This window comes from Phyllopteryx taeniolatus, chromosome 19 (assembly GCF_024500385.1).
Source record: "Phyllopteryx taeniolatus isolate TA_2022b chromosome 19, UOR_Ptae_1.2, whole genome shotgun sequence".
In the NCBI taxonomy this organism is placed as follows: domain Eukaryota; kingdom Metazoa; phylum Chordata; class Actinopteri; order Syngnathiformes; family Syngnathidae; genus Phyllopteryx; species Phyllopteryx taeniolatus.
Genome location: NC_084520.1, coordinates 17,291,162 through 17,316,344, shown reverse-complemented (window position 1 = coordinate 17,316,344; position 25,183 = coordinate 17,291,162). Strand labels below are relative to the sequence as shown.

Here is a 25,183-nt window from a genome sequence, read left to right as displayed (position 1 = left end):
ATGTAGATGGATTGCGAAGGGTTTTCCAGATAATACCAAAGGCAATCCAGCAAAGATGTGCGAGTGTTTGTGTGTGTGCGCTACGACACGAGTCGGGCTTCTGCTTCTTCACAAAAGTGACATTAATCAAGCCTCGCTTTTGTTTGCGCGTCCTCACCCCCAATTAACTCACCGAGAGGCATCCGAATTACAATTACCCCGGCCGGGCCTCCCACGCGATGTTCCGACACTGTCCTTGCGAGTTGCACTAGTACGCGCTGACACTAAACAAGCGAGTTATGAAGAGATGCAAATTAAGTAACGTTAGCGTCTAACGTGCTACACGGCGTTCAAAGAAAGGGAGCGCGCTCTCAGAGTACAGTTAGGGCCTCTGATTAAATTTCCAAACACACCCTTAATGATCCTGAAAATCAAAAAGAGGTGAGCTAGCATGCTAACAATCCCTGGCGCTATATACGTTTAACTCTTTGTCATCGCAGCGAATGGAAAGCAAATAGAGCAGAAAGCTCGCACGGGCAATAGGAAAGCACTGAGAGGCTCGCGGTGGGCCTACATGTGTGCATCCATGCACACCACCGACGCGTGTTAGCGCTCCTTGGGAGAATGTGACAGCGTACGCCGCTTCCCCACGTCCTTCCCGGGCGTCACGCCGCGTCTGGGGGAACAAGTCCAGTGTGTCAGTGACTCAACACCAGTAGGCCGTCCGCGCCGCCCTCACTGAGCCGGCCGGGCCTAACGCGCGCGGACAGGTTGACTCATGTGGCCGGGGATGCTCCGCTGGCGTGTTGCCTGTCTCTTCACCTCACCCGATGCGGCATGACAACGCGCTACGGAGGCGCTGGCCTAGCATGACGCTAGACGCCACAGTTCAAGATGGCGATGGCCGCGGAGGGCCGCTTCATGCTACCCGGTGTTGTCGCGCTGCATTTGTGAGCCACGGCACGGCGGGCACGCCGTCGGCTTTTGTGCCTTCTGTCTTTTATACTTTCCTAGAATAGTTATCTAACAAGTTGTTCATGCCGATGGTACATTCTTAGTTAGTTAGACGACTACTTGTTCCCATTCCGTACGAGGGCTTTAAACAGTCACAATTAGACGAGGATTCGTTGGGGGCAAATGCAAAGATTTAGAGTATCCACCAAAAACTGTGAATTTGAGAGAAAATTTGAATTCCCGAGATAGATAGTAAGAACAATTGCTAAGGACATTTATCAAAATTTAATATATATATACACACTAAGAGTTGTGTCAGAAATGTTCCAGGACTGGTATCAAACCACTCATCGAAAATCATCTTTCCAAACTGAAATGAATATTAACTAAGGGAGTCAGCGAACCCGTTTTCTGGGTTTGGTCATGTGACGGGGGTAAGTAGCGACGTTAATTTCGGTCACCAGCAGAGTGGGGGAAATAGCCTAAAATGGCGGCACCCTGAGATTGCTGGAGATTTCTGGATTATTCTGGGTAATCCTTATTTCAGGAATGCAGTATTAACCAGAACACTGTGTTTTGATTGGTGGTGCCACATACAAAGTATTCTTGATATATGTGGATTTCCTTCCCCTTTACATACAAAATGTGTAATTCTCTTTGTTTCATGTTTAGTTTGAGAGTAAACTTCAACTATGAGTGGCAATAAACTGCTTAAAGCCTCTTCCCCCCCCCCCTCCCTCAGCCAGGAAGTGTCAGATGCTCAGGGTGGCAGCCTCTTCTCGTGCACTGAACAAAGCAAACTGAACGGTCTCTTTGTACACGTGCTGGTCGGTCGTCCAATCCACGCTGAGTGAAGGGACAACTTCGTAGTTTGGGTTTGAAATTTATATTTTGTGACACCAGTCCTGGAACTTTTCTAACAGGCCTCGCAGACAAGCAAGCATTCGCACTCTCAGTCACTTTTCATCTCACAATTTAAAGCCTTCAATGAACCTGACACGCATGCTTTTGGAATGTAGGAGGAAGGCTAAGTACCCGAGGACAACGAGATTCCAACCTCGAACCTCAGAACTGTGAGGCAGACGCACTAACCACCAATCCGCCATGTTGTTGTTGTTGCTGCCCTATATTAATTGTACTTCTTGATAACTGCCTAAAAGGACAACTTTTTCCTGTAAGCCCTAGAGAAAGACGAGCATTCGGCCAACATTTTTTTCCATTAGGGAGATTAAAGAAAGAATTAGCGATCATGTGGTAAACAATAGCAATTTTAAACTACAATGAAGTCGTCATTAACATTTTGCTTGGACTGCTCGCTTATCGTCCGTCGCAGTTGTTATTTGAATTTACTTCTACGCCATCTTGCGCCTCCCTGATGGTTGGTGGGCCGGTGGCGTGCGGTGATGAAAAAGCACTCAGGCAGATGACACTCTGCGGGTCCCCGCAGGGGGGCAGGGCTCAGCGATGGCCAGATTACAGAAACCGCTCACAGGCGGCAGCGGATTCTACAGTGGTTTTAGGACAATCAACCTTATTATTATTAAAGCCACAATTAGTATTCTGACAGGACCGTCCCCCCGGGAGCGTTCACATTTGCTGGTTCAGATAAAGTCCAAACCTCCTGACACACACTGGGAAAAAGACACACTGCTGCTTAGGGACTAAGTGGAAACACGTTTGAGGCCAGTACAAATACTTTGTCACTGTAATTAAGTCGACTTTTCAGGTGTTTGTACCAGAGACCCGTACCAGGGCAGGCAACTGCCAGGGGCCTTAAGATGAACGGCGCCCCAAGAGATGGCTGAATTTGGCCCATATCGATGACAAAACAATTGCACTGCTTTAGACACTGGCAATCCGTCGGAAATCCCCCACATACGGCCCCTTACTCGCTGCTACCGGGTAGTTGGGGTCCCCGAGAAACACCTGATATTGGTCCTTATCGAGCACACCGGAAACTGGAAAAAGCCAATCTTCTTATCCATCATCCCAGTTTTATTTTTTGGGTGGGGGGTCTCCAGGGGATCTACAAAAGCCCCAGATCTGTGCTTATGCATTTACTTTTACTTCCCATATTGAAAAGAGATATCTGTACTTTCTACTCTTTACTTTGTCAAAACAGACTTCATCCTCCACGTGACGACGACACAACGTGAAAAAGAGAAACATTTTGTCCATTGAATCTGAAAAAATAGACAGTACAGGTAAAGTGTGTCTTTCAGTTGTTATCAATAGCTAATTTAGCATCTTTTGTTCGTCTGTTAACAATGTTAGCAAAGTTATGGGAACGTAGTATTTGGATCGCATAAAAAAATAAAAACTCTCCATCAAGACCAGTAGGAGACCAGCAATAATCTGCTATTCTTCAACTTCATTGTGATAAGGAGAATCACTTGGTAAAACAACAAATATCTTCAATTCATGTGATATTAACCCCCCCCCCCAGGTAACCTTCACAGTGCTGTGCCCAAGGGATACAGACATAAGTGTTGCATACGTCTTTGTGCTGGTCTATGTAGTTAATGCAACACCCCTGCCACCCGTCACTTCGCATTAGCGGCACGGTGGCTTGGAGGGCCTCAGACAAAGCCAAGTAACACACATCAGCGAGGGGGATGACATCATCGCATTCGCCTGCATCCTTCAAAATTCCTGTCCACAGCTCTCGATGTTCCCCTTCTGCCCAAGAAAGTTTTCAATTATATCGAACTCCAGCTTTTGAGGTCGTAACAGAGAGTCAGAGGAAGTTGTTTCAAACAGTGTTGGATTTGGTTTATCTCAAGCCGCTTGTTTTTTACAAAGCGTGTTCACAAGAGAGGGGAAAAGACGTACAGGGCAGAAAAAAAGGTGTAAGAAAATACAGTAAAGTTCAGTAATTCACTCACGTCACAGTTTCAATAATAATTATATCATCTTCATGTCCTTTCTGCGTGAAGGCAAATATATATATATATATATATATATATATAGTAGTATATGTCCTGAATTGCACATTTTCGCTCTTGGTGCCTATCCGCCGCGAATAGTGGGGCTCCACTGTATATTAGCTTTGTTGTAATATTCTTCCAAGGAGTAACTGTGTCGTAAACGTAGGACAACAAACACGATGGACGTGCCAGCAACTGAAAATTTGAAATTGCGGTCCGCGAGACGTCGGACAAAAAGTCTGTACTTGTTATCGTTAAAAGAGTGTTTTATTATTGTTGTTGTTTTTGCTAACATCTGTGTTTAACCTTTTTTTTTTAAACACTTGAATGACAGTTAAAAGAGCTAAAATGTGACTTTAGTTATTGGGTAATTAGGAGTTCCACAGTGTGTTAAAAATAAATTGTCACAGCCAAATTGAAAACATGTATCTGCAAATATTTTTTTTTAACATAAATTGTCACCCCCCCAATTGAAACGTGTTTTTTTTTTTCTTAGTACAGAAAATTTTGACATTTTTGTGGGGACCAAACCATTCTAAAAAAAAAATAAAAATGTGGCAATAACTACTTAGCATTGAAAAGCAACCATAAAATGATCCTAAACATTTATTTAATCAAATAAAAGTCACTACTTCCCTACGAATTACTGTAAAGTGCATATTTTGTCAGAAATCCTACTAAATCCAGGGGAGAATGTGGCTCCGGTGACTAACCTCACAGTTTACTGCCTGCCTTTCACCCCACATTATCGTCCTCCGAACTCCGTTAGGACAAAATCATCTTGGCGGCGTACAGCAGGATCCCGCCCAGGCCGGCGGCGGCGGCCACGGCGAGCACCCGCACCAGAAGGAAGTCCATGGAGTCCTCCAGCTTGGTGTGCAGCCGCAGGACCTGGCGGTGGGTGTCCTCGCGCGTGCCAGAGTTCTCGACGACGTGGCTGGCCAGGCCGCGCTTCTCGTTGAGCGGCATCTGCGCCGCCAGCCGCTGCTCGGCCTCCTCCGGCGTCAGGCCGTCCCGCTGCATCAGGCGCGCCAGCTGAGTGGCGGGGTCGCTGAGAAGAAAAGGAGGAAGACACAATGAGAGGGTTTTAACCCTTACATACTGCTCGTTTTCCATTAATACATCGTATGCTCCCGGTCAATTTTAAGAATATCCTCATAATAATAGAGGCGTCGACAAGGAAAAGTTGCCAGAAATAGGCCCTAAGTTTTCTTTGCGGCTAACAGCAAGCCTGCAAATATTTACTGACGCGACCCTAGTCAGGATAAGCGGTATGGAAAATGGATGGATGGATGGATGGATGGATGGAAATGTGGGAAAATGTGCACCTCATCCAAGCACTTGCATCTGGAAATGTTAAGCTTTTTGAGTACGATCAAGTTTTTTTCTGTGCAAAAATTATACACTCTTAAATTAATACATTCAAATCATGGCATTTTTGATCAAATCAATTGTGAAGTCAAATATTTCATCATTGCATTGACTAGTTTGTACTACATTTCATGACCCTTTTTAAAAATGTAATCAATTTAAACAATTTTACATTTCAATTTGTTCATTTATCTATACTATTTCATTTTTTCAAATCATTTTGGCACAAAAACACACTTTCAATGTGAGGTAATTAATTGTCCATTTAATATTTGAATTGTGAGATATATTTATATTTTGTAAACAGAGAGTAATTATAATAAACTAAATATTTCGTCAATACAGTACAGTAAATTGAACATATTCATTAATGTTAATCATCTATTTTGTCAGTATTTTTAGATCGTAAGACATTTGTTATTTGACCATTAAATTAAAAATGTAATTTAATAATAAAAAATTGCCATTAAATCGCCTAAAAAGTCACAAAATGAGTTCAATGTCAAAAATCTTTTTTTAAAAAGCCGAAAGTCACTTCTAATTCAATTCTCGATTTAATTGGGTTGTCATCGATTTAGTTATATACGCTTTCATGAAACAGCGGCACGGGAGCCCTTACCAGTAAACCACAACAGTGTGGTTGAGGAACCGCGTGAGCTTTCTGGTTTCGAAGAGAAGCGGCACATCCAGCACAACGTAGCGATAACCTGAGGAAACCAACAAGCACATCTTCATACATTCAAACATGTTCCACAGGCTCTGTACCATGAAAACTGCAGTAAATGCTCGACCTGCTTCATGCTTTGAATCTAATTCATCCTGTTGTATATTACAAAAAAAATCACACAGAAAACAAATAATATTAATATTTAAAAAATATATATCTAAATTTCGAGCTTGGTCAACAGAACTACTGGGATCACTTTTTTTTTTTGGTTGGCCGGCCACTTGTTGCCAGGCAGAATTCATACAGGGCTCAATCCTAACTGCCCAACTTGCCGATATCAAATAAAAAAAATAATATTAGAATATAATATTTGTATACACCGGCCACGTCTACTTCACTGTAGGAATGGTAAATTACTAGGGACAGAGGCAAATCAAGGTATTCCTAAAATAAAATTCTATACAATATAAAATTATATTTTTTTAAAAAAGCATTGTTAGCCACACCCACTTGACTGTTTGATTGGTGATGCAATGGAATCATTGCTCTGCATTAAATATAAAACTCTTACATGAAAGATGCTGAGTTTTTTGTAGTATTTAATAGAGGCTTACCTCGGAGGAAGAAGAACCCAATCTGCTTGAGCATCTCCTTGTGGATCTCGGGGTGCGTGATGGAGTTGAGCATTTTCCGCTTCTCCTCGTCAGCGAAGACGAGGCGGCCCAGCTTCTGCCGGTCAATCTCGCCGCTCTCCAGCAGCACCTCTCGCCCGAAGTGGAGGACGATACGCGAGTGGGCGGGCGAGCGCGGCTCCACCACTGCGCAAAAAAAAACAAAAGAAAAAAAGAAAAAACATGGTCACAGGGTAAAAGTGCACTGCGTCGTACTGACAGGAGCCAATGATTAAAGGTGGAAAATTTGTGTTAAATTTCCAGAAAGTTTGTTTGTAAGTTTACAGTAAAATACATTTTCCCTAATTAAATTTAAATGTATTATTATTTATATATTGTTTATTATGACGAGCCAACCATTTATTTATTTATTTGTAATTGCTTAGCTAATTCCCATGCAAAATTTCCAAATTTGAAAATTCTCTCAATTTTTCACTCAAACAGTGATGTTAATGAGCGGATTTACCTTTACGGGCCACGACGTCCGCGTCGATGATGGGGCATCCGAGCTCGCGCAGCATCGACGACACTGTGCTTTTTCCAGACGCGATACCTCCCGTCAGGCCCACCAAATACATCTTCTAAAAACCAAATAAAACAATGTGAAATAAAAATAAAAGCAAAAGCTAAGGCTCGGCTCATAGTACCTAAATGAGCGTTTTGCCAACATTAATTGAACAAAAGCACATTTTTACACATTATAAGAAATATCACAAAAACTATACGGTACACAAAAATAATGATGATCTCGTCTCACTTCAGGTGTGAATTTTGGGCCAGTTTATTTTTGTACACAAAGCTGTTCTTCGGTTGTATGAATGGGAACAGGTGGATACACTTCTGCCATCTAGTGGAGAAGCATTTAATTGTTCTGCCTGTCACTACGTCGCTGTGGAAGTTGGTATTTCAGATGCTCACTGAGGCCTGATATTTTCTGCCATCTCAAAATAGATTTTGCCATATTTTTCATAAAATATTTTCAACAAATATGTCCGATTTTTGCACACACATGCCATTAATCAGCTGTTCCTGACACATTTTCATCCTTTGTAGCGAACATAAAACTAGGTTTTACTCCATTTGAGGCCACGACAAACACCCTCACAGCTTGTCAATCATGTAAAAATGGCACAGTATACTTCTGAATTGCTTTGAATTCAAAAACAAAAACAAAATATCTGAACATCTTACTTAGTAGTTGTCAGCTGCTCCTTAAACGAAGACGAATGGGCACTTTTGACATCCGGACTTCAAGCTAACGCTGACACGCTAAATGTCGTCGACAGCGTGAAAACGGCCGCAAATGGACCAACGAACGAGGCCATCGTCCTTCTTAGCTCGTCTCGACAACTTCAGACTGGAACAGAAACGACATTGCTCGATGCTATTTGTCAAATTGTCAGCATTAAGTCTCTTGAGGTCAACTACATACTAGCAACCGGATGTTAGAGCTTCATGTGTCACTGCATAATAGCTCCGGTAATCTAACTAAATTTTCTGGATACACGAGTTGACTCAAAAAGCGTGTCTATTCCCGACAAACATATTTTAAAAATCCGTAGTGAAAAGAAACATTTCCGCTCATGCCATCAACCGGATTTTGAGTCTCGATGTATCACAGTAGAACCAATGTATCATGAAAAAGTTTGGACAGTCTGTAGCCTAACCGCACTGCTGCGTCATTGGTTAAATCGGCGTCACATGGTTTACGGGCGCCATGTTGTTACCCAGCGTCTCTAGTTCCTCCATAAGCGTGCGGTTAACTGCGTTGGCTTTTGCCCAGTATTGGCCATATTGTGGGTAGATATTTGGCAAACTGGTTTGTTGCGTGGCTGTAGGCTGTTTCACTCTTCCTGAACGTGGTGTACAGATGCATCTTTTCCCTAGAAAACACTGTTCTTTTTAAAATAAAGTGACTATTTCTTTTTGAAAGGTGAGACTAGTTGTTTCTTTATGGTAAGTAGTAGATAATTGCTGTCAAATATTGCTCACACTCAACTGTTTTAGATTGTTTTTGGGTGTTAATACAAAAGACCCAAAGTGTATGCACTACACTCGTGCTGACGTGGCAATAAAGTATATTCAACAAGTACAGCGCACGAAAACCATATAAAAAGGTGTATGTATTAAATATATAATTCCATATTGGGCCAACATTATGCAATATTAAATATGCTGAAGTTCCTTGAAGTGTTTTCTTCAGAATATTGGAAGTGATAAGCTGACAGTTAATGAATGCAATCATAAAGATAGTACTATGGCGTGTAAGCAGAATTCACAACATTGGCAGTCCACATACAACCCTCCATTGGTTCAGTTCCTCCCTGTCCGGCCACACCTAATTTGTTCCAATGAAATCATTCAAATCCTTTCCATCCCCATTTTCTTTTGGTGTGCCCCAGAGCGCTGTCTTGGGGCCCCTCATCTTTATCACCCTACAGCCTGGAAATATTTTCAGTAAATTAAACTTACACTTTCACCGTTCAATGGATGACCCCCTATTGTACCTCACCACTAAACCCACTGCCAGCCTTCCTCCCTTACTGACTGCTTCTCTGAACTCAAACATTGGTTCTCATCCAACAGTGATTAAACCGAAATCCTAGCGATAGGTACCAAGTCCAAGCCAACCAAAATTGACAGTTGTTCTATTACCCTTAATAATTCCTCAGTTTTTCCTCCCCTCAGGTTAAGAATGACCTTTTAAAGTGTATTTTACTCATCATTGTGTAATTGTGTTGCTAGAATAGTCTTTTCCCCAAAACCTGTTGCCAGTTTACATTTTTCTCTGCAGCAGGACTCAAACCATGACCCTCTGGTGCCAAAGCAAACGTGCTTACAGATGAACTACTACCCAAATTGATTCAAAGGTGTGTTTGTTTCAAAGAAATACACTTTTTTCACTGGGAAAAAAATAAATAAATCACTACTTCATAATTCATAAAAGTCCTTTTTTTATGCATTTCTATTCAGGATTTGCATTGGACACCTCGGACACGACAGCTGAATGTGTGGAATTCTTGGAATATTTGGGCCGCTTCCCTTTGTGAACCGTTTCTCCACCATCCTCTCCCTCCTCCCGCTCCAGCCGGCCTCTCTTGACAAAGTGCTCGATACGCGACTCCAGACTCTCGCAGAGCGGGCGCTCCAGCAAGGGCCGGTACTTCCTCTGGCGGCTGCCTTCCACCAGCAGGCATTGGCCGGACGACACCCCGCCGCCTGTGGATGGAAAGGAACATCGGAATGAAATCACGCGTGTCCACAAATTTCAATATTCTGAACAGACATTCGAGAGTCAAAATAAATTAGTTATTCCCGTTTATAATCTTCTCTCAACACCCCTTATTGAGGTTGCTTTTAGAAAAAGGCTTGCAAAAGCAGCCAAATACAAAGCAAAACAGCCCAGAAACCTCTGATGCGTCCCGTGACGATGACGAGCTGTCGACTTTGGAGCTTTAACCGTACGTACAGTACTTATTTCCATTGAACCAAAAACCTCAAGGTAAGGACTTCTCACCCGTAGCGTCCAAGCCTCGAATCATGTCGCGGAGGACGTGGGCCTTGACTGCGCTCTGCGTCCAGTGTTGCTGCAGCGAAGACAGGGCGAGACTCAGCTCCTCGGCCTCCCGCCTCCAGCTCAGGCCGTCGAACTGGCAGTCGTACAGGACCAGCGGGTAGTCCACCGCCATGCTGGATGGGGTGGGGGAGGTGAGGGGAAAAAAAAGACAAAAGTCCTGGATCTTCTCGAATAGCATTGCATCTGGGATGTTGAAGGTCACAATGCTGTTATATGGATGGATGGACAGATGGATAAAGAGAGATAAAAAGAGATGGAGGGTGAGAGAGCCCGAGAAAGACGGCGAGAAAGGGATGACGAGAGATAGCCAGAGAGATGATAGATAAAGGAAGATGCATAGCAAAAGATGGACATTGATAGACAGAAACAGAGCGATAGAAAGAGATCGTGCGAGAGAGCTCGACATGGAGGTCATGAATAGATGAGATAGAGAGATAAATTAGATGGGCGGAACATAGGTAAGAAAATGCAGTGAAGTCACCTGTATTGCGGCTTCCTGGGGTTTTTGTGAACATCGAGGAGGCTGTGGATTATTTCTGGTGCTTCCAGCTTCTGTCCAATCAGGAGGAGGACAGCCATCATGCAGCGAACCTGCAGCGTCACAAGAAAGGCCGGCCGTTTTAAACGAACATTGCAACACTCCAAATGGGCATACATGTATAGCATTAACCACTGTATCGTGAAAGTCAAAGTCAAACGACGCTCTCTAATTTCAACGAACGCGAGGAATTCAGGTTCCTGTTCTATGGATAAAAAAAGATAAACATTTAAATTTTATTTTAATTTAAGCCAAAGAAAAAATATTATTACATTTAATTTCATGTAATTGCAGCCAAAGGTGAAAACAAGTTCATTTAAATGGACTGGAATTTGTCAGTTTTTTTTTATTTTTATTAATTTCAGCCAAAACCCTATTTCAATTTGGATTAAATTTCTTACAACAAGCAAAAATGTGTGAATTATTGACCATTGACCCTTTTGGTAATGCGTCGATGATGCAAGATGATCTTGTATGTTGGTTTCAACTCCACATTTGGACTTTTGTCTGTTTTGTTACTTGGGGGGGGGAAAAAAAAAAAAAAAAAAAAATCAGTATTTGTACATGTTTGTATACCTGGTGGTAGAGGAAGGCGAGTCCTTTAATCTCAAACACGAACAAGTCGTGCGGGTCTGCGGCGTCTACTCGTTGGGGGTCCGCCGGCTTGACCGTTGCCGACAGGATGGTCCTCTCGAACTGCAGGACGCCGTTGCCCACGTCCATCTTGCACAGGTTCCGGAAGTCATGGGTGCCTTCGTACCTGATGGTGAGGATACAAACGTGAATTGCACCTTGTGCACTCTTGCGTCAAGGTACCACTGTATTTTGATGAATTTGATGTCCTCAGATATGTCAGTAAAACACCCGGAACTCTTTTTCAAAATATGTCTCCTTTAGGACTTGTGTTCGAGGTAGTTTTTCGCCCCACCTTTTGGCCGCGTCCGCCATCAACGCTACGTCCAAGGAGCCGCGCGGGAAGTAGTAGCGGTACGTGCGGGACTGGCAATCGAAGCGTGCGCTAAAACCCTCGGCGGTGGGGGCCCAGTCTAAAATACGAATGTCATGAGGGAGGATTCTGTTCAGCATCTTCACGTAGGGAAGCTCTGAGGCGGCCGCGGCGTCTTTTGGGGCATTATCAGGAATTGTGACGCCCAAACCGGAATACTGTGTGGAGCGCAGGTCGATTGTAATCACCTGTACGGCGAGGGCAGAGAAGAACAGAGGAGAGGACGTGAAAATCCAAAAACTCAAGAATGTGGTAAACTCACCTGGGAGAAGGCGCTAACGCCTTTGTCTGTGCGTCCACACCGGTGATAGTTGGAGCTCTGGCGGTCCTGGATGAGGCGCGTCTTAAGGAGGGTTTCGAAGAGCCTGGCCTCCACCGTATTGTCCGTGTTCTCCTGGACGGCAAAGCCCTGGTAAGCCCATCCTAGATAGGCCAGACGCAGGGCGACGTGGCGACGAGGGTGTGCGGTGAAGTCAAACGGGCGCTCCTTGCCTTTTTTCTTCCCTTTTTTACGATTTGTCTTCTCATTATTGGGGGATGGACTGGTCTCCATGTGTCCTCCGTTCAGTTGGGACTTGATCTTCTCCAGTTCCCCCTCCAGCTCCTTTATTCTGTGGATGATGGCCTCAGACATTCTTGCTTAGAAATGGACGAATCAAAATGAAGAACAATGAAAGCGTGTCCAGTAACTCCAGGTAGCGATGGTAATAGTCGTGTTGGGTTAGGAACTTGTAACGCCCTAGGATGTGGTCAAGGATAACACAATGGCTGATGCACTCGAATGATACTTCTCGAGCGCATACGCAGGTCGAGAAGTTCAAGCTTAAATGTCCCCTCTCTTTTCCATCTGAAATCTTCCTTTGTTCCTTCACACTTTCAAAATATTTGAGGACGTCCTTAACCTCCCACACTCAAGAGTCAAGAGTTATTACGCGACTTTCTAACAAAAATACGTCGTGAATAATACGGTGCCAACATTTGCATTACCTTTACTTTTAACCTCAGCGTAGTCGACAACTTTAATGTATTTTTTTTGCTTCTTCCATCCAGCTTTCAGAGTTGTTACTGTGTTACTGTGCACAGCCACACACGCTTACTTTGCGTCCTGATTTTACTTCATTTCTTAGCAAATTACGGTAACACTTAACTTCCGGTACAGGGTTTGTATGGGAAATGTAGTCCGTGACGTAAAAAGCGCGAATGGATGCTCAAACGTTAGCTGCTAATGCTAAAGAAACTCAACAACAGCGACTACACCGCCTAATAAGCCCTGCTGATCATAAGGTAAACACAAGGTATAGTGTATATATGGACCATATAATCGGTGCAAGCAAACACAGTTGAACAAAACCTAATACGTTGTTACTGTAACTACCTTTTAAACGTGGAAACCTTTAGCTGCCTAACGCAGGTGTCGGGGCAAGCTATTGCCCGCCCATTAAAAAAAAAAAAAAAAAAAAAAAAATGTACATTATCAAGAGCCATGTGAAATTTGTTGATTTGACTTTGCCGCTTTTTGTTTTTTACCTCAATTAAAATTACTTAATTAAAACACTGAAATGTGCATTGACCCCTTGCTATTGGTAGGGGTTTGGGTAAAAGTAATGCCCACCCCCTCTAAAAAATTTTATTATAATGGCCTATATTAATATTTCAAACCCGACATATATCCACCAATTTTCATCCCAAAACATTTTGACATTTTCAAACATATCTTTATTACCCTTAGAAATAAATTGCTAACAGATGATCCAATTTTAAAATGTATGTAAAAACAGCAATTACTTCTTTACGTTCTGAACTAAATCATATATAATACAGTGAACCCGAGCATACGTATTTGCAGTTACACAGTTTTTAAAAAACTATCTTCTGTTATTTGCTAAGAAAAACTAATAAAAATAAAAATAAAATACTGCTTTTGTGCTGGCTTTCTGGCAGCACCTTGGTGTCAAGGAAGTACGTTTTTTACCACAGTGGTTTACAGAAACCACAGAAATGTGCGAATTTGGAAAAGTTCATTGACCCTAATGTGCATGTTTTAGGAATTTGAGGAGAAGCTGGAGTACAGAGAAAACCCATGCGCAAACTTCCTTCTGGAAGCTCAGGGCCGAGATTCGAATGTCGAACCGCAGAACCAATTGTCGCTATATTCGGAGGTAATCAACTCCAAGTGATGTCCTGACACCACCTTTAAATAACATTTAAAATAAGCAAAAGGTTGTAAGTAACTGGCAGCAAATAAGTGAAAATATGGGTCAAAATAGGTTATTTCCCATTCCTTAAAAAAATCTAATTAATTCTGGTCTTGGCCACCCGGGGCCATGATAAGGTTTTATCATTGTGGACGCCACCTGTTCTATCTGAAATGTCTGAGTCAAATGTCAAAAGTGTGTTTCTCAGCCATATATTAATCACAAAATGTCAGGTAACAGTTGTTTAAAATTGTGATTTATTCTTGCAAAGCTACAACTGGTTTCATTTGTTATTCTTGTAGTTCCATGACTTTATTTATTAAGTATTAAGAGCTGGGTGATTGGGCGTAAATAAAATCTCAGTTTTTGACACAGACATTATTTAAAACGAGTTTAGCTTTTGTTTTGTGCTAAATTGGCAACACTGACGGTGCTTTTGTAAACTAGTTGCTCTGTGTTCGCAGCCATGCTGTTAGTGTAAGCCATGCACATCAGCAGAGACAGAAAAGAAAAAAAAAAAAGATACAGAACTAGCATTTATGTTGCAATGGATATTTGAACACAAACGCAGCACAGGAGTATGGCTTAATTGCATACTAGTAGGCCAAAAGTGGCACTAGTTGTGGTAAAAACATTACTAGTAAGACACAGCGGTTCCACTAGTGCTCTGAAATTGCTCAAACGGCTTTCCAAAGTCTTCTGCACAAGGCGACAATTGCTACGGGGTGAGGCGCTCAGCCACAGGAGGGCCTCGTTTCATTCTTTTTTTCAATCCTTCGATAATGTTTTCAAAGTCACGATCGAGTGCCCACATTTTGGCATGCTGGTGGTAAACAGGTTGCGAAACCACAAATGCGGCACCTTTCATGATTTTCCTGGGAACAGGAAGCAGAACCAGCGCCAGCCGGGACTTCATTATGTGCCTTACTGTTGCTTTTTCCTGTTTGCTATTCACTGGAACGATAACGGCGATAGCCTGGAAATGAGGCAGGGCAGCGAATGGGCCGGGTGGGGATCTCCAGAAATATGAAGACGAAAGTTCACGTTATCGGGGGGACGTCCATATTAGGCCAAGGAGCGAGCATCTAGTTCTTTTCAAAGCTGCCGTTTTGAGGTTTTGAAGTCCACCATGAGATCCACATTGATCTAAAAACGACTATGTTTAGAGGATACAGTATTATTGTGCAAGCGGATGGTGCATTTTTTGCATGCTTTTAGCACCAGGGGACCTGCGGTTAGTAAATAACATGACCCCAGCGCCCCTACCATATGGTTCTACTTTACGCATACCAGTCTGTGCAACCATAACACTCACATTCGCCACCACTGAGGCAAATGTGTCGTCCATAATGGGATTGTCTCATGCCTGTGCTACACAAAGAGGACTGCTTTAAAAATCATCTCTTGTGTTATGAAAAAAGGACTAATACACCAATTACTGTATGTCAAATTTCAAGTGTATCTGTCTACTTAACTAGAAACGCCTGACCCCAAATCAATGCTTCATTTAGTCGAATGGCTATTTACAGGCGACAAAGACAGATTGATTCCTCAAATAGTTATCTCCCAATTAATCACAGGTGTGTTGTTCACTTAAGAAAATAAATACCTCAGTCCAAATAATGCAGTCTCTTTGTTCTATCGATCAAGTGACATTTAAAGAAAAGAAGAGAAAATATGCAGCGAACAGTCTTAAGTTTGACCTTATTTTCAAACCAGCACAAATATACAAATGATGTCTATTTTTTAGAGGATATCTTTCCATTTAACTACCCAAGTAAGTGCCTTACCGCAAATCAATGTTTCATCTACTCTAAGGGATAAATGCAGAAAAAAAAGAGACAAAAAAAGAAAGATTGATCTCACAAATGGTTGTCTCCCATTGAATCACGGGTGTATAGACCACATTAAAAAAGAAACACCTTACCCCAATAAAGTTCAGTCTACGTCACATGCTGACTGAAAACAAGTAGCAAAAAATAAATAAATAGATAAATCGCTGATTTACTCGTGAGCAACAACTACTGCATTTCCTGAAATAGATGTCCACCCAGAGAAATTAATGCCTTACCCTGAATAGTCATTTTACATGTTATATGCTGACTGAAAACAAATAGCAACAAAGAGACAAATACATTTACTTGTGAGCTACTACCGCATTTCCTCGAATAGACGTAGTCATCTCAAAGAAATAAACACCTTACCGCTAATTGACATTTATTTAATTTTTTGTGACATGTTAAACAGTATGCTGACCCAAACATGAGCAATAAAGAAATAATAGAGAAATATGTAACATTAGACACTATTAAGATCTAATCTAAGTAAGTCAGCCATTTAATAACACCGACAACATCGTCACGTCGACAGCAGTCAATAAACAAAAAGCACCAAGAGCGTCAGCTCTGCGGGCCACGCCCTCAATAGAGCAGGTCGAGCATATGAATGGAGGCGAAGACATATCATTTACAACACATTGTCGCCGTACTTGCTTTTCCTGATTCCTATGGGCCACTTTGCTAGCGCATCGTCTTTGTTTTTCCACACTTAGAGGATAGAGGATGTCGAGGATATGTAACAGCAAAAAAGATCATTTGAACTCATTTTTTCCTTTTTCTTGTTGTCACCACTGCACTTTGATCTCTCCCACACGTCCTACCTTCCACTGACGTGTTTTTTTGTTTACCATCACATGTGACTCTCTCTGATTTCGAGAAACCAGGGCGGCAAAACAAGTTTTCCTGTTTCCCGCGGGGGGTGTGGAGGAGTTCCCGTGGGGCCACAGCACACAGACTCCTCCTGACATCAGAGGCGGCTTTTTGCACAGGAGGAGGCCCGTGGGATGAGTCACTCAAACCGAAAGCCAGCTGCTATTTTAAAACGCAAGGATGGACGAGGATGGTGGCGAGCCAACGACTTATGTGTCCACAGTGCGCCTGCTGCTCGGGGGGCGCACACGCAATCGACCGGAACCGCTCGCCGACGGGACGGGGATGAGAAACGCTGCGGGAATCTTACGTCCAACAGGTAAAATCTCCCTTAATTTACGGAATGTATTATTTATGAGCGTTTGTAACTTGAGCGCATCTGCCGTTAAACTTTTGGGCCTCTCTTCATAAGCATATAACACCCCCTTTGCGAGGCTGCAGGCGCTTCACGCTTGACCTTTTTTTAACTCGTAGCCTTCTGCATGAGAACATCGCAGAGGGCCATCAGGGGCGACATCACGACTTTCGGAAGTATGCTCGCTGCCACTTAAAACGGACCACGCGGAGACCACCGTCGTCCACTCGAAGAAATACACGCCTTACCGCTAATTGAATACATTGATACATGCGGGAAAAAAACAAGCAACCAAGAGATGAGATGGAGATACTTTGCGCTCACGCAACTAGTAGATTTCCTAAAATAGGCGCCATGCCTCAGTTAATCTCCGGATGTGTTGGTCGTCCACTCACTGAAAGAAATAAACACCATACCCCTAATACATTTTTAATTGATGTTGTATTTAGTCCAAGTGATATATGCTGAAAAATAAAGAGGTAGCGCTACTTCAGCTACTTTACATTCATGCTACTACTATATTTTCTAAAATAAAATAATATTTTCTAAGTGATGTGTTGTTCGCCCACTTACAGAAATAAACTCCTTCTTGCTAATTGACGTTTCATTTCGTCTATGCTGAAAAAATAAGCAACAAAGCGCTGGAGCTCGGTAGCTACACATTTGACATGCCCTGGATGCGTCAGCCATCCACTTCAAGAAATAAACACCTTACCCCTAATACATTTTGGATTGATTCTATTTGAGATGTGCTCCAAAACCTAAGCAACAAAGACACAGATAGGCACTTTAGCGATGAGCAAGCATCTTTCTTCAAATAAACGCCTGGTTAATCGCAAGCGTGTCATGGTCATTCACTGACTGATATAAACACCTTACTTCATCATAGAAATTGTATTCATTTTATGGAATAAATGCTGAAAAAATAGCAGCGAAGGAAGCGACACTACATTCGAGTGGCTATCGCAGGAAGAAGTGTTGGCATTGGCTACACAATGCCGAGTGAACGTGAACCGCTCCTTGGAATGTCTAGCGATGGTGCGAGAAATCTGGGTTTCAAATAAATTCTTTTTGAACCTTTATTAGGGTTTCAAGCAAGGACACGGGTTTCAAATTAAGTCTTCAAATGAATGCTTTAAGTTCAGGTTAGGGTTTTAACTCTGGGTTAGGGGTTTCAAACGAGGATTGTGGTTTTGTACTCAGTCATGTGATGTGGTTAATAATACTATTTCTTTGTTGTTGTTTTTTTTTTTTTTTTAGGTGAGAAATTTCATCCTCATGAATCAAATTCCAAAAATGGCGTTGCCAGAACATTGAGCTGCAAGAATTCTTCTGGAAGTCAGTCCTGTGGTGCAGAATTACACATTAAAGGTACAATTTTAAGGCAAAAAACAAACCAAAAACAACAACAACCTTAAACCAGGTCAACTTCCTGCCTTTGAGTAAGCGCTTGTGATTACATTGTGTGCACTAAAACAGAGACAAACAAAACTTGCAGTCCAGACGCTATGGAGCTCAAGACAGAAAGCACGGAAGCGCCCGGAAAAGACAGCGGACGCAGGACAGAAGCTGAAGCTGGTACGTTGACTGATCGACTGACTTCCTGGGAAATGTTTGCAGTGAAGCACAATACGTGATGTCGTGACATCCCGATACAGTACGAATGGATGTATTGAAAAAGACAACAATGTAGGACACATCGTGATTTTGTGATACCACGATACCTCAATCACAAGTCTTGTGCTCACCTGGGGTTCCCAAACGAGTGACGACTGGCTGTTAGCGCCAGGTGACACTCCAACCAATCATAAGTCCAAGCAATCACGCTTGCTTACTCACAATTGGTCACAGCCTGAATCTGCCAAGCATGTAACTCCGCCCTCCTCTTTTATGTGCACCCGCAAACAAAAGGCCCTGCAGGGACAGGACAAAACGATCCCCTTTGATTTCATTTGGTGGTTTTTGTTTCCCAAGGTTCTCCTGTGCACTTTCTGGAGCCACCGGAGCACGTGGCCGTTCGGGTTGGCGAGGAGGCCCGCTTGCATTGCGACTTCCGCACGTCCTCCGTCCCCGTGGCCTGCTGCTGGATATTCAACAGAGGAAAGGTCTCAGTATCTCTTCAATTGACACACTGTTTAGGCGCTAATCACGTTGGAAGTTAACGATCTACAATACATGATATAGTCATATTGCAGTACAATGCTAAATAATAATATAGCGGGGAAAAAATACATGTACAACACTCCACGGCACAGTGATATTGTGATGCAGCGCGAATGCATTTATTGGACTTTAAGGGAAGGAAAACATTTTGGATACGTTGCGATGCAGCCAATCGATACACTGGAAGCAAACTAGCGACCATTCATTTTCATGGTGATATTGCGATCCATCACTTATTGGAAGAAAGCATCTACAATACATGATTATAGTTGTTGCCACAGTGACTCACTGGCATGATTTTGTTTGGCACAGTTTTTACACGCACTATACCATCCACATCATCATTATAGAGTGATATTGCGATACGGCGCTAATGGACATTCACAATGCATCATGGAAGAGTGATATTGGATCACATGCTAATGGATGTACTGGAAGACCAGCATGTATGTTACGGCGCTATTGCTGCTAATTATTTGCTTCCTTTCTGCAGGCGGTTCTGCCAGACCCGAGGATGTCTGTCAGTAGCGACGACGCGCACAGCAGCCTGTTGATCTCAGAGGCTCAACCGGAGGACACGGGTTCTTACACGCTCATCGCTCGGAACCGAAACGGTTCCAACGAACACACTGTCTCGCTCAGCGTCATACGTGAGTGTCTGGCTTTGAGATCACCTTTTGAAACTCAAGTACTGACTTCGAACCTTTCCAAAAGATCGTCCCGATCCGCCCGCGTCTCATCCGGTGGTCTCCCAGCTGTCCGCCGAGTCCCTCGTCCTCTCCTGGACGGGTCCCAGCTTTGACGGAGGCACGGCCGTGTTGGGTTACATCGTGGAAGTCCGGCGGCTGGGCGCCGACGCATCTGGGGACTGGACGGAAATAGCCGAGCGGTGTAAGAACACCTCAACCCAGGTCAGCTCGGGCCTGGAGCCCTACGGAAAGTACCGCTTCCGAGTCCGGGCCTACCACGCCGAGGGGGTCAGCGAGCCCAGTCAGGAGTCGGACTGCGTCACAATGGCAACGATCAGTTAGTTATTTTGGCCATTTGACTTTTTCCTCCTAACCTGTTCCAAAATGACAACTTGCACTACATGTCTCCCACTTTAATTTCCTTTTGTTTAGAAGAAAAGGACGACATGGGACGTTATGTCAAAGTGGTGATTGATACTAAACGGGAGCTGCAGGACCACTACAACATCCATGAGAAGCTTGGAGTGTAAGTGTTTTTTTTTTGTTTTTTTTCAGCACAAATTGATGTATTGGAAGAAAACATTTGATTAAGCAGTGAATATCGCAATACGGTGCTAATGGATGAATATCTAAAGTTGATCAAACAGTGGATACGGTGTCAGTGGATTTATTGGAAGAAAGAATCAACAAGAAATCAAAGCGATATTGTTGGAAGAAAGAATTTATAAATCAATAAATAGTGATATTACAATATGTTGGTCTTTGATTTAACAAAAAAAAAAAGCATGACAATAGGGTGCTAATGCTGGGAACTATTTTCGTGTCCAGCGGGAAGTTTGGGGAGGTGTTCCGTCTGTCCCACAAAGAGTCGGGCGAGGTGTACGCAGGGAAGTTCTACCGGGCCAAGAGCTCCAAAGAACGCTGGGCCGCCCGGCAGGAGATCGAGCTGATGAACTGCCTCCACCACCCCAAACTGGTCCAGTGTCTGGCGGCCTACGAGGCCCCCACCGAGACGGTCATGGTCATGGAGTAGTAAGTAACCGAGAGGCGCTAAAAGGCTCCGACCGGGACTCCAACTCGCTCTTTTCATCCGTCCGTTCTAGTATCGCAGGCGGGGAGCTTTTCGAGCGCATCGTAGACGACAACTTTGAGCACACGGAGCCCACCAGCGCCGGCTACATGCGACAGATCCTGGAGGGCATGCTGTACGTGCACAAGCAGAACATCGTCCACTTGGACCTCAAGCCCGAGAACATCGTCTGCACCGATCACACGGGAACGTGCATCAAGATTATCGACTTTGGCCTGGCGAGTAAACTGGGTGAGGAAATGGAACGGATGTTGATTGTTTAGAAATCCCTTTGTCATTGTCTGATCATCCGTCTGTAGAGTATAAACTCCTCTATCCACGTATTGATGTAACTAGCCATCCCTCTGTCGTTTATCATCCGTCTACCCATCTCATGATCTGTCTCCATGCTCTTCTTTGTAGAAGAGGGGAAGCCCCTCATGGTGATGCACGGAACGCCAGAGTTTGTGGCCCCCGAGGTGATCAGCTACGAGTCCGTGGGAGTGGAGACGGACATGTGGAGCATCGGAGTCATCTGCTTCATCTTGTAAATAAATAATTCACGCACAGCCGCTTTCTTTTCTTTCTTTTTTTTAAATACCCTGCTGGGAATCCAATTCTCATCCCCCAGTTTTTTCCCTCTATAAATAACACTGTGGAAAGGCAACGCACTGCCGTCTTGGCTTAAATGGCAGAATTCAATCCGCTAACACCCGTATTACACCAAGGACACGGTTTAGAGTCGGGGCTCGGACCTGCGCCAAGGCTGAGCGGTCCAAATTTGGATCTTCACCTTCATAGTTGCCCCCTTCTTTAAAGTTCTTGATGCAGGGGTTAGGGACCAAGCCCCGAGTAGTAGAGGCCTGATAATAGTTTAAACCATAAATATACCCAAAACATTTTAGTTCAAACATCTAAAGTTACCCATGAAAATAAATGGCTCACAGGTTTGATTTTGAAAGTGTGAGGGAGCTGGCGTTTTATGTTGCCACTTCCCAACTCTTCAAAATACCAATTACGACTTGATCTCGTGAACAACACTATGCTCTGGGGAAAAAAAAGAAGCTCCTCCCCTCATTACAACATAGTCCCAAGATCCAAAATCCCACAAGATGGCAGCAAAGCCATACCTTTTTTTGAAAACTAATCCCTTTTTTATATTAGATTTTCTTTGCCCCCTCCCTCTCCCCAGGCTAAGCGGAGAGTCGCCCTTCCAGGGAAACAGCGATGCCGAGACGTTCGCTCTCGTCACCGCAGCTCATTACAACTTCGACCCGGAGAGTTTCGAGGACATCTCCGACCAAGCCAAGGACTTCATCAGTGGCCTTCTGAAGAAAGAGCGCAGGTCTGTCTAGAAAGGGGAGGGGGTGTCCAAATGTTTCCCACAAAAAAAATGACAAGTTTTCTTTTTTAAATTAATTTATAAACATAAAGGAATTGGAATCATCTTTATTGGCCAAGTGTATTAAAACGCAAGGAATTTGTCTCCAGTAGTTGGAGTCACTTTAGTCTGATAGTACATTGCCTGGTTTTTCCCAGTTGTGGTTTTTACAAGTCTGCTGTTTTTGCTTGACCTGCACAGGAGCAGGTTGTCGTGCATAGAGGCCTTGGTCCACCCCTGGATGGCCTCCTTCACCTCTCTGAACCGCAGGCCCACAAAGTCCCTCAGGAAAGAGAAGATGAGACGCTTCCTGGCCAAGTGCAAGTGGAAGGTAACGGAGGAAAAAATAAAAAATAAAATAAAATACACATCAATTGGCGATACAAGAAAACCATCGACGATGCGTCGTATGGTGATGCCACGCAAATGGAAAGGTTAAAATAATGTGCGGCGGGAAATAAAAATTGGCATTGCGCTAATAGAGATGTTCGACGAAAACTATGTAGAATACTGACAGTGATTGATTGCTTATCAGGACAGGAAATCACAACTCTGTATGAAATATAAACATGGGGTGAAATGTTATCAAGCTTCTGTCACTACAGCCCCATCTACTAGAGTACACTTGCTTGCCCTTAATGCAAAATCCTTCTTACATGGGTGCCGTGTGTTTTTATAGTTAAGTGTGTGTGATGAGCGCAGTGCTGTGTTGTTGTCCTTTCAAACTTGCAGAAAACCGGCAAGGCTGTTCTGGCCCTGCAGCGCATGTCCAACCTTTACAACAAACCAGACTCTCCTAGCAGCAACTCAGACGGTAAGTATGATTAACACATACCCAAACATGTGCAGATCCACCAACAAAAGACACACACACTAGCATGCCACTACAAACACACCAACAGAAACTCACACACCTCAACACAAAAATATGCACAAAGCACCCCAACACGCACAAACACAGATGCACACATTCCAAAACACACAAAGCATTCACAACACTTTCCCCATGTTTTGTACTGTTATGGTCTTATTCCAAAATGGATTAAATTCCTTATTTTCCTCAAAATTCTACACACACTACCCCATAACATGGACAGTGATTTAGCAAATGGATTAAAAAAAAACTATGTAAATGCAGCCTTTGCCACTTTTTTTTTTCAAATATAAATTTGCATAAATTAACTTTGTGGGGGTTGTGTGTCTAGCATCTTGAGGGGGAAATGAAGTTATTCCATTGTAGAAATGAGGCTGTAACAAAGGGGGGGGGGGGGGGGGGGGGGGGAAGGGAATACTTTTTGGATGCACTGTTATGTGGCGTTCCAGGTCCTGGAGCTACATATGTATAGCAGAAGCTTCGCACTTTCACATTGTCACTTCAAGTCCCCCCCCCCCCCCGTCCATCTGTAAAGCCCGCTTTCCCCTTCATCCAGAGCCGAGCTGGAGCCAAGAGGCAGAGGAGGCCATTCGCTCGCTGGATAAGCAGCTGCACAGCGAGCCGCGCTTCCGGGAGCCCCTGAGGGACGCCAGCCTCCCCGCGGGAGCCACCGCTCGTCTGGAGTGCCGAGTGGACGGTTAGAATGACCACGGGCGCTTCATTAAATATTACCTGGCAGGCAATACCTTTTTTTTTTTTAATATATATAAATGTAAAAAAAAAAAAAAAAGTTTAGCAGAAAATATTTTGATTGGAGTGAGCATTTTTAATTAAATCAAATCACATTATGACATGGACTGCAAATGCCATGACAAGCAAATAACCACTGTCACATTCTTTGCAAAAACTAAGTTCACCCACAAAGATGCAGGAATTTATTTTCAATGCGCTGATATAGTGCTACTGGATATACATTAAGAAAACATCACGATATGTATATTCACAATTATACATACTGGAAGAAAACATCACGGTATATTTTGGAATAACACAATGGAGACTATACGCTGATACCTGAAGCTCTTTTCTGCTGTTTCCTTGTATTTAAGCACATTCCTGATGCTGTCTACCCCCAGGTTACCCTCATCCGGAGGTGAAATGGCTCCAAGATGACAAGCCGATTCCCGAGTCGACCCGAGTGCAGCTGGAATACGGCGAAGACGGCCGCTGCTCGCTGGTGTTGTCCGGCGTGGAAGCGTCGGACGCCGGCGTGTACGTGTGCCGGCTCAGCAACCAGCTCGGGGCGGCCTCGTGTTCCGCCCGACTCAAAGTGGACATGTGAAGCAAAAAACGGGAACGGCAGTCGCCACGCACTTAAGTATTATTTTTGTGAGCGCATGCTGTTACAAGGTCAAACGTTTGCATTATTCAACACAAGTTGAGAACATTGTACTTTTATTATATTTTTTTTTTTTTGCACAGTCCATGTTCAATGTGAATCTTTAAATGGCATTCATAATTAAAGGCTACATTTGAAAGACAAAACTCATAGAGGAGTTGATGTCAAATTGGTGCATCAGTCACTCCAGAGGACAGCTTTTCAAGTAGATGTTTTCTATTTGTCTTAATTTCAAAGTTGCACGTCAGTCACTATAGTGGATAACTACTCAAGTGAGTCTTGGGGTCAAAGTTGCGCATCAGCGACTATAGTGGACTGCGAATGGGGAAAAAAAGGTTTTCTTTTGTAGTCTTGTCAAATTTGTGCATCAGTCACTAAAGTTAACTATTCAAAAGCTGCTCCTTTCATTGATGTGCATAAGTCTTAATGACGGTTTCATTTTGAATAGCTTTCCACTGATGTGCATGACTCTTGTCAAAATTGCGTATCAGTCACTACAGTGGACAACTTATGTACATCAGTCACTACAGTGGGCGGGTACCCAAAAAGCTGGTATCTTTTATAATCTTGACATCAAACATGCAAATCAGTCACAACAGTGGACAACTATTCAAAATGTATGCTCAAGTCTTTGTGTCACAGTTGCGCATCAGTCACTAC

At 43.4% G+C, this 25,183-nt stretch overlaps 3 protein-coding genes and 1 long non-coding RNA gene across 8 annotated transcripts; 1 reads left to right on the top strand and 3 right to left on the bottom strand.

Moving 5' to 3' along the window:
• Positions 1–3,690: 3,690 nt before the first annotated feature.
• Positions 3,691–8,294, bottom strand: dcakd (dephospho-CoA kinase domain containing). The gene is made up of 5 exons (XM_061755630.1): positions 7,761–8,294; positions 7,036–7,150; positions 6,513–6,716; positions 5,851–5,938; positions 3,691–4,911 (listed from the first exon to the last, which is right to left on the bottom strand). Exons 2-5 carry the CDS (start codon positions 7,145–7,147, stop codon positions 4,626–4,628), a joined length of 690 nt encoding a protein of 229 aa, XP_061611614.1. The 5' UTR covers positions 7,148–7,150; positions 7,761–8,294; the 3' UTR covers positions 3,691–4,625.
• A 1,209-nt stretch (positions 8,295–9,503) lies between these two features.
• pus3 (pseudouridylate synthase 3) lies at positions 9,504–18,828 on the bottom strand. 3 transcript variants are annotated; one of them, XM_061755627.1, is made up of 7 exons: positions 18,697–18,828; positions 11,953–12,329; positions 11,613–11,878; positions 11,261–11,444; positions 10,628–10,737; positions 10,087–10,259; positions 9,504–9,788 (listed from the first exon to the last, which is right to left on the bottom strand). In XM_061755627.1, the coding sequence occupies exons 2-7, from the start codon at positions 12,322–12,324 to the stop codon at positions 9,535–9,537; spliced, it is 1,359 nt and encodes a 452-aa protein (XP_061611611.1). In that variant the 5' UTR covers positions 12,325–12,329; positions 18,697–18,828; the 3' UTR covers positions 9,504–9,534. The 3 variants fall into 3 exon arrangements, with proteins under 3 accessions (XP_061611611.1, XP_061611613.1, XP_061611610.1); XM_061755629.1 differs by lacking the exon at positions 18,697–18,828 and adding an exon at positions 12,678–12,878; XM_061755626.1 differs by lacking the exon at positions 18,697–18,828 and having other exon boundaries at positions 11,953–12,874.
• LOC133469055 (myosin light chain kinase, smooth muscle-like) lies at positions 16,688–24,673 on the top strand. 3 transcript variants are annotated; one of them, XM_061755622.1, is made up of 15 exons: positions 16,688–16,912; positions 18,209–18,319; positions 18,428–18,526; positions 18,923–19,053; positions 19,605–19,761; positions 19,826–20,137; positions 20,236–20,326; positions 20,629–20,832; positions 20,904–21,121; positions 21,293–21,416; positions 22,062–22,214; positions 22,452–22,581; positions 22,983–23,064; positions 23,681–23,821; positions 24,261–24,673. In XM_061755622.1, the coding sequence occupies exons 1-15, from the start codon at positions 16,774–16,776 to the stop codon at positions 24,464–24,466; spliced, it is 2,298 nt and encodes a 765-aa protein (XP_061611606.1). In that variant the 5' UTR covers positions 16,688–16,773; the 3' UTR covers positions 24,467–24,673. The 3 variants fall into 3 exon arrangements, with proteins under 3 accessions (XP_061611606.1, XP_061611605.1, XP_061611607.1); XM_061755621.1 differs by having other exon boundaries at positions 16,692–16,912; positions 20,233–20,326; XM_061755623.1 differs by lacking the exons at positions 16,688–16,912; positions 18,209–18,319; positions 18,428–18,526 and having other exon boundaries at positions 18,878–19,049; positions 19,606–19,761; positions 20,233–20,326.
• LOC133469060 (uncharacterized) lies at positions 22,303–24,338 on the bottom strand. The gene is made up of 2 exons (XR_009785605.1): positions 24,199–24,338; positions 22,303–22,560 (listed from the first exon to the last, which is right to left on the bottom strand). It is a non-coding gene; the product is annotated as an uncharacterized LOC133469060 (long non-coding RNA).
• Positions 24,674–25,183: the final 510 nt, after the last annotated feature.

What these genes read in the sequence shown, in the direction of transcription:
- dcakd (XM_061755630.1), bottom strand. Translation starts at nt 7,147, where the DNA reads ATGTATTTGGTGGGCCTGACGGGAGGTATCGCGTCTGGAAAAAGCACA. An exon ending in TGGGTTCTTCTTCCTCCGAG is followed by an intron (nt 5,939 to 6,512) that starts GTAAGCCTCTAT and finishes TGGTTTCCTCAG; the next exon opens with GTTATCGCTACGTTGTGCTG. An exon ending in CACACTGTTGTGGTTTACTG is followed by an intron (nt 4,912 to 5,850) that starts GTAAGGGCTCCC and finishes TTTTCTTCTCAG; the next exon opens with CGACCCCGCCACTCAGCTGG.
- pus3 (XM_061755627.1), bottom strand. Translation starts at nt 12,324, where the DNA reads ATGTCTGAGGCCATCATCCACAGAATAAAGGAGCTGGAGGGGGAACTG. An exon ending in CCCAGGAAGCCGCAATACAG is followed by an intron (nt 10,260 to 10,627) that starts GTGACTTCACTG and finishes CACCCCATCCAG; the next exon opens with CATGGCGGTGGACTACCCGC. An exon ending in TCGAGGCTTGGACGCTACGG is followed by an intron (nt 9,789 to 10,086) that starts GTGAGAAGTCCT and finishes TTCCATCCACAG; the next exon opens with GCGGCGGGGTGTCGTCCGGC.
- LOC133469055 (XM_061755621.1), top strand. Translation starts at nt 16,774, where the DNA reads ATGGACGAGGATGGTGGCGAGCCAACGACTTATGTGTCCACAGTGCGC. An exon ending in GGGAATCTTACGTCCAACAG is followed by an intron (nt 16,913 to 18,208) that starts GTAAAATCTCCC and finishes TTTTTTTTTTAG; the next exon opens with GTGAGAAATTTCATCCTCAT. An exon ending in TGGCCTGGCGAGTAAACTGG is followed by an intron (nt 21,122 to 21,292) that starts GTGAGGAAATGG and finishes TCTTCTTTGTAG; the next exon opens with AAGAGGGGAAGCCCCTCATG.